General features: G+C 39.5%; 1 protein-coding gene across 4 annotated transcripts in view; it reads right to left on the minus strand.

The window, feature by feature from the left end:
* Positions 1 to 5,147: 5,147 nt before the first annotated feature.
* The window catches only part of FMNL2 (formin like 2), a 307,239-nt gene continuing 298,199 nt past the window's right edge, over positions 5,148 to 14,187 (minus strand). Inside the window, exons 24-27 of one of the 4 annotated variants that reach the window (XM_035008027.1) lie at positions 13,768 to 13,866; positions 12,902 to 13,025; positions 9,083 to 9,129; positions 5,148 to 7,183 (exon numbers count right to left, since the gene is read on the minus strand). In XM_035008027.1, the coding sequence (XP_034863918.1) occupies positions 7,145 to 7,183; positions 9,083 to 9,129; positions 12,902 to 13,025; positions 13,768 to 13,866 (309 nt within the window). In that variant the 3' untranslated portion in view covers positions 5,148 to 7,144. Of the gene's footprint in view, positions 7,184 to 9,035; positions 9,130 to 9,685; positions 10,809 to 12,901; positions 13,026 to 13,767; positions 13,867 to 14,187 lie in introns of those variants that run through there. The other 3 variants (XM_035008026.1, XM_035008025.1, XM_035008028.1) reach the window with 3 other exon arrangements.

A 14,187-nucleotide genomic window follows, 5' to 3' on the forward strand; every position in this document is an offset into this window, starting at 1 on the left:
TCTTTACATGCTAACTTTTGAAGGTTGGTAATGTAATTTATACTATTTTCCTTCAGTGCAGGAGATTTTTTTAATAAGTAAATTTTAGCACATAGTCTTTGGCATTAGATATTTTTTTATTTTGGACACTTCGAGCAATCCTATTTCAAGTTGGGATTTGGAAGAACAAAACTTTCATTTTATTTTTCCTTCACCATTCTAATGAATTTGAGAAGTTCAAATGACCAGGACTATTCTTTCCCCATCCCTTGCTACTGTTTCAATTAAATCTAGCATCCACTGTTGAAAGCCTCAAAAAAGGGGGGAGGGGGCGGGGAGTTATTTCTAAATTTTTCTCTGCCAAGTCATTTTTCTGTTGTGAAAACTGACATGACTGTGGAAAATGAGAATCACTCTTAGAAGATGTGAAGTAATCAAGTTGCTTGCTGGAGGTTAGTCTCTTATTGTATATTAGAACCAAAAAATATAAACTTTGGCAATAGGGAGTTGCCTAGATTTAATTTTCAGAGGTCTCGTAATGATAGGTTAATATTGCTAATCATGTCAAACACTTGACATGGAAGTCAGTGGCAAAATCTTCAAAATGCTTATGTTATTGGCAGAAATAGTGTGGTGTTTCATAAGAGATTTTAGAATCTGTAAAATTTTGTTTTAATTCCCTGAATTTTTTTTAAGTGCAACTTTAAAGTTTTAATTTTTCTATTTAAATAAAAAGTTATATGTTTTAGCATGTCCTCAAAATAGATTTCTGTATTTCTTAGAGATACTGTCTTAACACCTCAAATTCCTACAATACAAATTCAAGTTTCTCTATAGTTCATCCGTGAAAATTATTTGACCTTAAAACAACTACTGAATAAATGGCAACTCAAAATATAACAGCGTTATTATAAAAGATGTAATTGAAGTGACTATAATCCTTGTCTACCTTTAATGATCCCATCAAGTGGGTTTTAGTTACCAAAAGGTACTGTACAGTCTGAAGGCACAGGTGATGGGAAGATTTTGTTACAAGAGTTCTATGTGAATATTTTTAACCTATTAGATTAGGTTTCTAAATTTTCAGTCTGGTAAAAGCTGAAATGTCATAGAATATTGGTTCTGTTAGAGTTAAACAGAAATGTTCAAAGAGTTTGAACAAATGTGTTCAAACAGGAAAGTGTTTATTTTCAGATAAGGGGAAGTTACACGTTTCAGTTAAGCATCAGACTCTTCAGTAAATGTTGAGGGTTTTTCTTCCCTCTGTATCATTAATTATTGGATTAAATTTACTAATAGATTTACTATAATAGTTAAAATTAGAATCTCCAATATTTGATGTTTTTATTTTCTCCCAGTCCAGTAATTCCTGTATGGGAAAATTGAATTTGTATGAAGAGTTAGTCAAGTATGATGAATTCTTTGCACTTTCCCTATTTAAATAACTTAATGCTTTTAAATAAAAGCATTGGTCCTTTTTTTTTTTTTAAACACAGCAAGGCTATTTCATTATTACCCAAAGCAGCTTCAAAAATAGAGATTATTCATGTTTTTCAACAATAAAAACTTCACTTTTTATGCCTCCCAGTAAATTTGAAAATGCTATGTCACAGCTTGACTTTGCTAATTGGGCCTCATTTGATACAGCTGTAAAATAAAAATGGCCTAGAGTAAGGCCTTATTAATTCATAGTGGTAGAGTGAAGAAACTGTAAAAACGGAAACATCTCTGTACATTTTTCTGGAAAGACAGTCCATAATTTTTTTTTTACCAAAGGGCCTGTATTCTGTGTTAAGAAGCATTTGCCTAGATGATCCTGGTTTTCTTCCAGTGATAATGGTCAACTCAGTGCTGACTAGGCAGCCACCTTTCTTTTTGCATCCAGAGAGGGGTAGCCATGTAGTTTTTTTGTTTTGTTTTGTTTTGTTTTTAAGCTTAGATGCTATTTGAGAGAGAACGGTTTCTAATCAAATAGTACCCAGGGAAGAGTGATGAATGCTATAAATTTATAGAATATTTAAGAATATTATGTAATTTAAATGTAAATTACAAAATAAGGAACCAAATAAACATTTCTAAAAGCAAAATGAGGCAAAGCACATTAATTCCTTGTATCTTAAATCAGACTTCTTTTCCCTTGGGGATGTATCTCTCTCAGTATCAGGTACAATTTTCTTTTACATTCTCTAAGTAAAACCACTCATTTTAAATAAAGGAAAAGCAAAATAATGTCATGAGTAATTTTTCATGGAATTGTGTTCTAAATAGGCTTACAGTTTTACTTTATGGTTCTGGTGATGGCATATACCAGTCTAATAATTCTTACCTTCTTTATTAAATCTTACCTTGCTCTCTTAAGTTTCTCAGTTGTGTTAACTTAAATGGTGGTCAGGTTCCTTGGAGACAGGGATTTGTGTTTCATTCACTGCTATATCCTGTGGATTAGAACAGTGCCTGGCACACTGTAGGCATATATTGAATGAATGTAAAATAGTTGACATACACTCATCCAGCATCCGTGGTACCCGGCAACTGTATTATAGGGCTTGAAAAAGCATCATCGCAATAAACTGTACTAACCTACAACTAAAGCCACATACATAATTGAAGTGCACTGAAGATAAGTTCTAGTGGCTAATATCTTAACTTCTTTTACGACAGAAATTTCCAAAAGCTTGTTAGTGAGAACATGCAACTTCCATGTGGTTTCTGAGTAGGAAAGAAAATCCCTTGTGATGATTTGAAATGTAGTTTTCATATTCATAAATTAAGATACCACAGTACTTTAAAAGTAGTAAACTTCTGTTTGAAGAGTTAATGTTTAACTAGGTTAGAGTTAGTCTTTAAAGGCCATGCTTGGAAACAGCAGCAAAATTCCCAAATTCCAAATTGAGAACTAATCATTTCAGGCTATTTCCAACAAAGGGTGAGGTATGGGAAGTGAGAGGATTCTGCCGCAAGTACCTGCACACTCCCTCTAGCCCTTCATTTTATTCAGTGTGTCTTCCTGGCCTCAGTTCCTTAACTGTAGATTTTCTGTGCTTTTCAAAAAACTTGTTATATAGGAATTGCTTTTGTGACTCAATATGATTTACACTTCAAGGCCATCTCATTGTTAATGATTGGTAATTGCCCCAGGTATAATGGCCTAGATTGTTTCCATTTCAGGGGAGCTAGCTAACAACCCCTCACCGCACTTTTCATTCATAGACTGAAACAGAGTGGCTGCCTAATCAGATCATAATCCAACCAAGCCATTTCTTGATGCCCTTTTACGCTGTTCCTTGGGGTATCTAAAATGTGCTATTTATAAATATTCCTTTATCTTGGTCCTGCCTGAAACTTGGTAGGTTTGTTCTCTTGCCTACCTCTCTACAACTAAACTGAAGATTTATTCTGAAAGGTGAGTAATAATAAGGGGGAACAGGTTTCTATTTTCTGTGTTTGTAATTACCAGATTTTCTCTTCTGTTTATATATTGTTCTGATGTAAAGAACCTAATAGTTATATAAATTTAGACCTTTTGTAAATAAATATAATTTATTAGAAAAATGGCATCTTTTACTAAGTTGGATTTGTTTCAGCTTACCAACACTTCATGCATTTTCTTCAAATTTTTTCTTGGAATTAGATCGGGTATTAGTTTTAAGAGAAATGAAAAACTATCAGATTAGTCCTTTTGTATATACTGAGCTGATCATCTTTGTAGACATTTCTGATAATTTAAAAAACGTCTTAGGGCTAAGAGCTGTTTTACCAAATATTAAAGCAAATAGGTATGCCAGTTATAAAGCTATCATAAGAGTAGGTCTTGCAGTGTAAAAAGGTAATTTAACAAAATCCAGTTATGTTGAACCACAGTCAGTGATGGGTATCAAGTCCCATTCTGTGCTAAGCATTGTTGAGTTAGCAGGGTCCCTTGGGCAATCAATGAATTTTAGTGGATTAGAATTTAGATTTTTAGGGCGCCTGGGTGGCTCAGATGGTTAAGCGTCTGCCTTCGGCTCAGGTCATTATCTCAGGGTCCTGGGATGGAGTCCTGCATCGGGCTCCCTGCTCCTTGGGAGCCTGCTTCTCCTTCTGCCTTTCTCTCTATCTCTCTCTGTCTCTCATGAATAAATAAATAAAATCTTTAAAAAAAAAAAAAAGAATTTAGATTTTTAGAGGATTGGGAGTTGGGAATAAGATTTAGTTCTGAATCACTGGTAAATATCTCTAAAAGTGGATATTAATGGTATATAATGCCCCATACCTAACCATATCCATCTCCTTTGAACTACTGCTGTGCTTTGGGTTTGAAAATGTTTTGAATTTGTGGAATATTAAAGATATTATTTCTTTTACCATGAGGCACAAACTAGAGAATTTTACTAACTGGAATTTAACTTTCCCCCTCTATAAAATAAAGCTTCAACTACATTGTATAACTGTGGTGCTGTAAGAAGAGTGCTAAATTGGTAACAAAGACTTGTTACAATAATTAAACTAATCCGTGCCTCTGTAAGAAAGTTATTTTGAGGGGGCGTGTAGGTGGCTTAGCTTTGGCTCAGGCTATGATCTCAGGGCCCTGGGATCGAGCCCCACGTCGGGCTCCCCTGCTCAGTAGGGAGTCTGCTTCTCCTGTCCCTCCCTCCACTCATGTTTTCTCTCAAATAAAACCTTTATTTTTTTTTTTTTAAGTTTTAAGCCACTTGACCAATTTTCTAAAATACCAAATTTCCTTGCTTTCCTAAAAAGAATATACTGAACGTTGAGTGCACAGTCTGATGATTTGGAATTACCATTAAAAATACCAGCATGTTTGGGCAATGGAGGCTAAACTGCTTGTACGTACCTTGCCAACCAATGTAGTTGTTGGTTGCAGGGTTACCTCTATGCAGTCCACACATAACCTATCCGTATACACACAACAAATTTGGGGGCGGGGGTGGTGGTGGTAATATCTTCACCAAACACCAGTGTTTCTCTGGAAGCAATAAATTGGTAAGTACAATTTTGGAGATGTATCCCTCACTACCAAAATCTATTAGGTTCTTACGTTCCATACAGCAAGTGATCAAGAGTTTGTATCGTGAGGGCAAGCAGCAAGATACAACTTCCTAGAAGATAAAAGTATATAAAACCGGTAACCCCCCCCCCAAGGTATGCCATTCAAAGACTACAACATATTACAGAATAGTAGTGTAAATAGTTTATTTGCTCATATGTCATGAAAAGACCAGAAAAGTAACATGAACTGCTTTTTTATAAAACATTTCTAATATTGCTAAGAAGCAAGCCCATTAATAAACAGAAAAGAACATGCCAACATTATTGTCTATTTGATTAATAAATATGCAATTATTTTAATATATGCTTATTAGCATTGAGCTTTGGAAAACAGCTGCTTGTCATAAAGGGCCAACTACTCGTGTATCATGGTCAAATTGCTTTTTTCATCAAAATCAATGTTAACAGACAAAATCTTGGCATGTTCTTTTTAAAGTACACATTCAAGAAAATGTGCTAGCAGGTGGCAGTTTTAAAAGTAATTTTTTTGTAAATAGGTATGCTAAAGTGAAATGTAACTGATCCCTAAGCTCTCCTTGTAGTTAAATATATATATTAAAAAAAAAACTATAAGTTAAAATAACATTCAGATTGTATAGCACAGGCTGATGCATTTTTAAACAATATTTACAATATTACCCAGAGGCTAAGGTGGGAATTAAAGTGTAAAAACCATAAAAAACTGCACCAATTTTATAGCAAAATATCTGTACATTTAAAAAGAGATCATATAACTACACATTATCCAAGGAAAATGGGACCTTCACCAAGGAGTTCACATAAGCACAACATAAAATAAGAAATTCAGTGGTTAAATACTATACAATAAACTTTACAATTAATATATTGATGTAATGTACCAAGAAGGTAAGCCAGAAGCAGAATGTTTATTATGAAAAGTACAAATCGGCTTTAGTCCAGTTTTTGACTTTGGAATGGATCAAGTGCCCTGCCAGAGAGGAAGGAAAAATAACAGTGGCTTAGTTGGCCATTTAGTCCCATTACATACCATTTAAGCTTAATCCCAATGTGAATATTTCAAGCAATTTAATTGCAATTCCCCATAAAGCAATGATGCTAAATACATCTCCGATTTACAAAAGGAGGAAGAAGTGGGGGTGGGGACCTGCGATTGTCAGGAGAATAAGGCTAGGTTAACTATCACTACTAGCTAGCAGAAGTAATCTTGAATGCTTGATAGAGCTAGTGAACTTCTCCCTGGCTAGCAAGGCACCAATTTCTGTTCTCAGGATAGGCCCATAATGGTCTCAGAAATCCTAATACTGATTACTGAGATGTTAATTTTAGTGCTAATAAATACATTTGCATTATTATTTTAAAAGCTGCCTCTAGCTGAAGAACAGTACTGCAAAAAAATCTTACACAAATTTGTATGCCATCATACCCTTGCTTTCATACTGGTGAACTCTCACGGGGCATCATACCCTAGCATAGCAGTGTAGAATGTAAAACGAGACACAGCTGAGTGACTTCTTTGCCACTGCAATGCATCCTGTTTGTACTTTGCTGGGGCTTGGTTATGGACAGGAGCTTATGTGACTTTTTCCTTCTTCCATGTTGCAAGCCCTTAAAAAGACAAAGTTGATGGGTATGTCTAAAACACAAACGCAATTCCTTAAAAGAGCTCTCAGCAAAGGAAACCCACAGCAGATGCATCCATGTTATTTACAACTTATCAGGAAACCAGGGTGTGCCATCATGGGACAATCACAATGGCAGATAACGAGTGTAATACGAGATTTACATTTTGGTTAAAAAATTGGATAATATACTGGTAAAAAGATACCTAATCAAATCAAACCCTATTGCTTTGATTAATCTGAGCAGGTACTTCCACTTTTAGGCACTTGTTAACACAGGTTGAAAGGAGAGCCCATCATTTTTAAATTCCTATGTGTTTGCTAAATCTGAGCCCTTAGAATATTTTGTCAATGTTCAAGGTTGCAGTTAAATGGTAGCACGTAAAGTTCATGTGGAAAGTTTCATTCACGCATACTCTCTACTCATACAGGCAGGTCTCAGGTTCACATGGTTATCTCGGCACCATTAACAGAACGCAAGTTCTGATCATCAAAGCGCCGCCTGACACTTCTCCTCACCGCATCGGCTCGTCTGTATGGTTGGTTTCTAAGATCTGTAAAGAGGAGAGTATCAATGAGAGAACTGCAACCTTTAGTATCATATGTCTAAGCAAAGACAAAGGTCAGCTGGCAGCCAATCAAAGCAGCTTGGGTAGGAGAGTCAGCCAACAGGCCCTTCAAATCCATTGAGTATTTGAGCCAAAGACATGTACTTTGCCCTCAATAGTTAAAGCAGGATGTAATACTGATGCGAATCTGGAACTTTTAGAAAAATATATAGGAAAGGCAACTGTTGTTGTCACTGGCCAGAGAATCTAGCTGGAGTCTTACTTTGAAATGTTTCTTCAGTTGGAAAAAGCTGTGGTTTAGTTTTGCCCTTTTTTCCCCCTGGAAACCTGAATATCAATAATTGTAATGAATTTTAAACTGCAAAATTAATAAACTGCCCTGTCCAATCTTATCTGGAATTGTAATCAAGGAAGGACACTATGCTTATTTTGTAGGCAGAGGTTCTGTTATTTTTATTCAATTAGTATTAGCTGAGGTCTGTTTTTTATTTTGTGAAACACAATGCTCAATTAACCACTGAACAAAAATAGTCACTAAATCAAAATAATACTCCATTCCTGTACATTGTCTCCTGCCACCCCGTATTTCCTGTTTTTCATTGGAGGGGAGAAGTTGTTTGGGCCTTCCAGCATTCTCCAATTTGTACTGCAAATGCACAGAATGTTTAAAAATGCCTAACATTAAAAAAAAAAAAAAAGCCTTGTGGAATGAATGAATCAACCACTGCATATTGGTTCAAGCAGGCACTGTTCTAGCAGAATACACTGGGATGAACAAAGGAATTTTATTTTATGTAAGCATTCTTAATATGAAATCATGCTTTCTTGATGAATACTTAAGATAGGTAGCCTAGCCAGCAGGTAAGCTGCTTCTGATGGGGTCAGGGCAGGCTGTGTACTTTTTTCCCCACTGTTTCATTTAGTTAGTATTTATTTCCCTTCGTATTGTTGACTTGTTAGGAAACATTCTTTCGAAGGGGGAACATAACAGAATTAAACCAGACTGAGTCTTTTTTATTCCTTTACCTACTCAGGAGCTTGAAAATGGAGCTAATGGGCCATATCTGGCCTACAAAATATTTAGCCCCCAACTTACACTTTTAAATACAGCTTCCTGATCTTTTAATAGATAATATCAAAAAAAAGAGGAATTCTGACTTCCCTTGGAAAACTGGAGGGTCTGGCAATACTGAGCCCAAGTTTTCACATGGCAAAAAGAAATGAGCTGAGTGCTGAGACCTATGCTCTCAGGTTCAGCATAGTCCGCACCAACTCCCAACCCCTTGGAATTCATCACCCTGCCTTACTCTTTCTAAATTCAAGGGAAGAATAGTTTTACATGCCCTAATCCTCTCAAGCTTCTGCTTCCTGGCCCAGAATGGTAAGGGAAGGTTGGAATTCCACTTCTAGCTAAGGATATGCAATGACTTGTAGCTCTATAATTCCTGAGTCTTCTGAACAATTGGCTCTAAAGATCCAAATCTTTCTTCAAAGGCTATAGATCATGTTCCCTGGCCAGGACTTGGCTCTCAGCTTCTTCAGATCAAAAGGGGTTAACTGATTAACTCGAAGGCCAAGAAAAGGGTAGGGGAAGGACAGCCTAGCACCCAAAGCAAGTACAATCACCAGCAAATACCCTTGCCCAAGCCATCACACTTGAAAACATGGAAGCAAGCCACAAAGAGTCCAACAGAGAAGCTGCCTCACATCACTGGAATGTGAGGTTACAAAGACTTCCCCCTTGTCAGACTCTCAACAGTATTACCCTCAGCCATAGACTGAAACCACTGATCTGCATACAGAGAGAGGAGGAAGCTAAGTAAAAAGTGATGCTTGCCAGCTCTGTGTATCCTCCACCACCGGTGTGCTAGAAGAAATCCTTACCCTCGAGTGAACATTTGGAAATTTAGTGATATTATTCTTCTTTAAGGCTAAACAGAAAAAAACAAAAACACAAAATGATGGTTAAGTAAAAATGGGATGAAAATGGAAAGCAATTCAACTTAGTGCTTAACATACCCGGCATGTTAGCCAATAGAGGAGGAGAGTGGGAGGCCATTAATACAAGAGGTGTTAGATAAAACAAGGGAAAGATCAGAGTGTCTTCCCACCCAGCTCTCTGACCACCCAAATCCAAGCTGCTTTGAAGTTTGGCTCCAGAATGATAAAGACAGTCCAGCAGCAAAACTGACAGGAACATTAGCTGAGTAGACGACAGTGTCTAGCCTGGTTAATAAGCACTGGTGGGTAAGTACACTGCAGAGCAAGCAACAATGATACACCACATCCTCTGATATCCTAAAAGACAGAGGAACATACGTAACAAGTGCAATTCACAGAAGAGTTAATGCCACAAAACAAACACGTACCCTGTTCCATGTCAATCTCAGCATGGGAGTTACACAATGGATATTTCCAATTAGAGTATGTGCTTCCCTTGTCCCTTTTCTAATCAACTGGGCACTGCAAAGAAGTTTCTTATGTAGCCATCGGGAACCAAGGGCAGGGAGTTACCTCTTGAAAATTTGGGGATTTTTTTTTTTTTAATTCTAAGAACAGTGGCATTTTCCAATAATAGGTATTTGCTATTAGTATTTCTGGTTGCCACCATCCTAACCAAAAATGCAGGTCCAGATATGATCTCATCACAAGAGAAATACCCTGGATTTGACAGGGAACAGAGAGCCACAGTGAAGAAGCGCGAATGAGAGAAGACTATGGGAAGCTCCTAAAGCCTTTGTTTTCACTTTCTGCCTCACAGCCTTGCTCCAACATGGAACTGCTGATAGCTAAACTCGGGCATGACACTCAGAAGGAAAAGAGGCTGAGTATAAAGCTATGGATTGCCTATATCAACTTATACAGACTTCTATGTCCAAAGTGCTCTTTGCTTGTACCGTGAGCTCCATCATACTGTGGATGATGGCTGTAGACAGTATAAGACAGTTAAGAAAGACCCAATTTACAACTGTGTGTAGTTCACAATTCCTTCTGCAAATCATTTTTCAACTTTTAGGCACTTTGTGTTCCTGAGCACTTGCCTACAGCCCAATTTATTATCAAAGCATGGTAACTGAATACAGAAAGGAGGCTGGTTTAATATATGTAAACCCATTAAAACACAGCAAGTGCTCAATAAATGTTAGGTATAGTAGTTATTGTTATTAACTATCATTTTGTGTTCAAAGACATCAGCCCAAAAGTCTTTTAACAACGTAGCTGATCCCAATGCTAATTCTCAATAGTGCTCTATTTATACTATTTTTCTAACCCACACACACTCAGACCACCATAGCCATGTGGATTCATAGATATATTGAAAGTGGCAATGAGTAAACAGTAATGACTGACATGCAAAACCATGCAGTGTGAACGCAACATAAAAGATAACATGGCGGAGATGGCGATTCCATGCTAGCTAGCATCCTGGGTGGCCCTAACAGACATGCAGAGGGAACTAAGAGGTCAAAAAATCTGTAGCAACCTTTTAAGAGCATCAGGTGAGAAAGAGTAATAGTTTAGTAATGGTATTCCTCAGTGAGAACAGGTTCGCAGAAAAATCGAGAGCCACGCTTGGCGGTGCGAGCGGTAAAGGGCACAGTCTTCAGCACTGCATCGAAAATGACAGCCAAATAAGACAAACAGAAGAGAGTAAAAAGCCAGGATCTATCACATTAGTACATGGTTAGTGCTTTGTTAATCATACCTGGAGACGGGGAAAGGCAATTTATACCCAAGGGAGTTCATAAAGTCTAAAAGAGGTACTCAATCTTGGGCTCGGGGGGTGGAAAATGGAAAATATTTTAAAGAGAATAAAAACTGTAGTATCTGTGAGCAGATACTCATTCACCTCCGATGAGATTAGGCAAACAGAAACTGTACATTTTGCTCATTTGACAAGCCAGGGGTCACTGAGATGGAGAAACAGACTGATGGAAAAGGAACTCTTAACTGTGTGAGGCTGGATGCTTCTCTCCCTACAAGTTAATCATACTGTGGCACTGAGGCAAATAGGTGCTTACCCCAAAAAGATCTGCTCCTAGTCTTGCTTACAGCAAAGCTGCTCCCTCAGGGCCGGGGAAACAAAGAGAGGTGCCCAACAATGGGGACTTTACCTGGGGGTGCCACGTGCAAACCACTGCTGAGGAAAAAATGAGATACGGGCAGGCACGCGCATATGGACTGTATGGGGTGCCAGATGCAGACGCAGGCATTTCATCAGCCACTTACCTAGCCACTGACGACTCAAACCACTTTACTCTGGGCCAGAAACTCTTTATCGACTTCCTGTCCGGGATTTATGTACCTATTTTATTTCCTTGGGTCTGAGCTGGTGGAAAAAAAATGGTGGTTTTGGCCGTTTGGGATCCCTAACTATGATGTGAAGCTATTCCCAAAAAATGAGAAGTCAAAATTCTAAGAGTTACATTTTTTAAAAAAAAATTAGGATGGCTCAGGAAATGTGACTAATGCGTATCTGATGTGAAAAAGTTGTTAGTTTTGGAGGTGTGATGATACTCTGTCTGGCTATGTTTGTTTCTTTATTAAAGAGTCGTTATCTTTTGAAGACACAGACACTGAAATATAACTAGATGAAATCGTAGGTCTTAGATTTGCTTGAAAGTAATCCCAGAGGATGGGGAATGGGGAGCAGACATGTAACAAGACCGGCCCTGAGGTGGGAATTGTTGATAGGTGATGGGTATATACAACTCATCATGCTATTCTCTGTACTCGGGCATTGCATGTTTTTAAAATTCTCTATGATAAAAAAAAGTGGTAAGTATCTTGGAAGCTAAAGAACAGTACTCCTATGAACAGACATGAAAGTCACTTGCAGCCACTGCCACAGACAGTGGCTCAAATCATTGTCCCCGACTGTAAGAGACGCAGAATCTCTGGAGAATTGCTTCAAGCAGCAAGCATGAGGCTACAACTTAATCAGGTAAGAACCAAGCTGGTTGGGCACCACTCATTCCTAGCTGACGATCCTGATTTTCTCTGGTCTTCAGTTACTTCGAATGAGTAAAAAGGCTTTTATTTTTTTTTATTTATTTATTTATTTTTTTAAAAGATTTTATTTATTTATTTGAGACAGAGAGAATGAGAGACAGAGAGCATGAAAGGGAGGAGGGTCAGAGGGAGAAGCAGACTCCCCGCCGAGCAGGGAGCCCGATGCGGGACTCGATCCCGGGACTCTAGGATCATGACCTGAGCCGAAGGCAGTCGCTTAACCAACTGAGCCACCCAGGCGCCCCGTAAAAAGGCTTTTAAAGAGCATGCTGGGAAAACCTGCGCTGACCGTGGTTAGTACGCAACCCTGAATGGGCCTTGTCAGTGGTACTTATTAGGCAGGCAGGCAGGTGGGAGTGGCCACAAGGTAGGAAATGGAGCAGGGAAACAAATCGAAGACAGTGGGAAAACCATCAGGAGGAGGAGCCTGGTGAAATCTGCAGGGTTCCAATGATAACGAGAAAGACAGTCTCCAGGGGGCGCTAGGGTTTTCTGACAGGCAGTATGCAGGCTACTAGAAATACACCTGAAACACCAGCATGGAGTCCCTCCACATAATTCTGGATCTGCATCAAGTCACCTGAAGACCCTGTAAACCCTGGACAAAAGTAGCAGCGAACTGTGCAAGTAGTCCACTATGGGCAGGATCAGTGGGGTCTCTACGGGCCACCAGGAGAAAATATCTTTTACCTGTGATAATGTCTTCAATGGCACCATCTTTGCCTTCATATACATGTCTGTTATCTTTCACTTGTCGCCTTCTTAATTCTGCAATTAATTCTTGCTGCTGCCTCTTTGATTTGTGGGAAGGAGACTAAGGAGAAAGAAGGATGGCAGAGATTAGTGGGACCAGCACCCATGGGAGGCTTGAGAAAACCGCAAGTTCTATCACGAACATGCAGCCTCAGCCAAAAAACACAAGCAGCACCATCCCAACATCCTGCTCAGAGACACACTCAGAAAGCTTCTGGGAAAAAAACAAACTTTCTCTGAAAAGTTTGGTGGCGGCTGGGAAGGCTGGTGGTGGCTGGGAAGGCTGGGAAGGCTGGTGGCGGCGGGAAGGCTGGATCGTACGGCCACGAGAGGCAGCTGGTGACAACCATCCTTCTGAAACTTCGGGGCAGAGGATTGGGATGAAGAGTACTCTGACCTGCCAGTCTTTGTGGTCTTCACCTACGCTGCTTCCCTCCAGGGAATCCTCCCTCCCGTTCCTCAGAGTGAAGCCGGCCAGCGATCGAGGCCAGCACCAATGGCGACCCCATGAAGCCTTCCTGGACCCCACGCAGTTCATTGTCAGGCTACCTGGCGCAGCCTCACTGTAGAGTCACCTGAGATTTAAGTTCCTGATCTCTATGAACCTGGAAAGGCTATGCAGACACGCTCTTCGCCTCTTTCTACTGTTTGCGGAACAGAGGAATGAACAACAAACCCATCTGCCACGTTTCCAAGCCCTAGAAGGAAGCCGTCGGGCTCGTGTGCAAATCTGGCTTTTCGCCCCTTTTCCCTGCTGGCACTGAGGAGACACGAGGCCGTCTCAGCACCCGGCCACTTCTCACCTTTGGATCCTGCTGCTCCATCAGAGCTTCCTGCTCCAGGAGTTTTTCCATGAGTGCTTGTTCCTGCTTTTTCCTCAGCTCATTTTCCTCTTCTGCTTGCTGGGCAAAGTCAAAGGAACCAAAAGATTATGTCAGTGGAAATGACCGCCATCAAGGTTTTCTAAAGTCATTCCTAAGAGAGTCTTGGCAAGCCAGGAGTCAGAACACACAGGAAGCTGACAAGACCTACACTTAGGCCCCTCCAGGACTCTGACCCGGGCTTCCCCTGTTGGTCTCTATCACATCTCCTCAAAATCCAGCAATCTCGAGGTACCTTGTCCAGAAATCCTTTCCTGAGGACCGCCTCCCCACTCACACTGCTTCTCAGCCTCAGTCCCACAGACATGGACGGGAACTCTCCTTCTGGCAGCTCTGCTCTGT

Source organism: Mirounga leonina, unplaced genomic scaffold, assembly GCF_011800145.1.
Source record: "Mirounga leonina isolate KUSES-001 unplaced genomic scaffold, KU_Mleo_1.0 Mir_151, whole genome shotgun sequence".
Classification (NCBI taxonomy): domain Eukaryota; kingdom Metazoa; phylum Chordata; class Mammalia; order Carnivora; family Phocidae; genus Mirounga; species Mirounga leonina.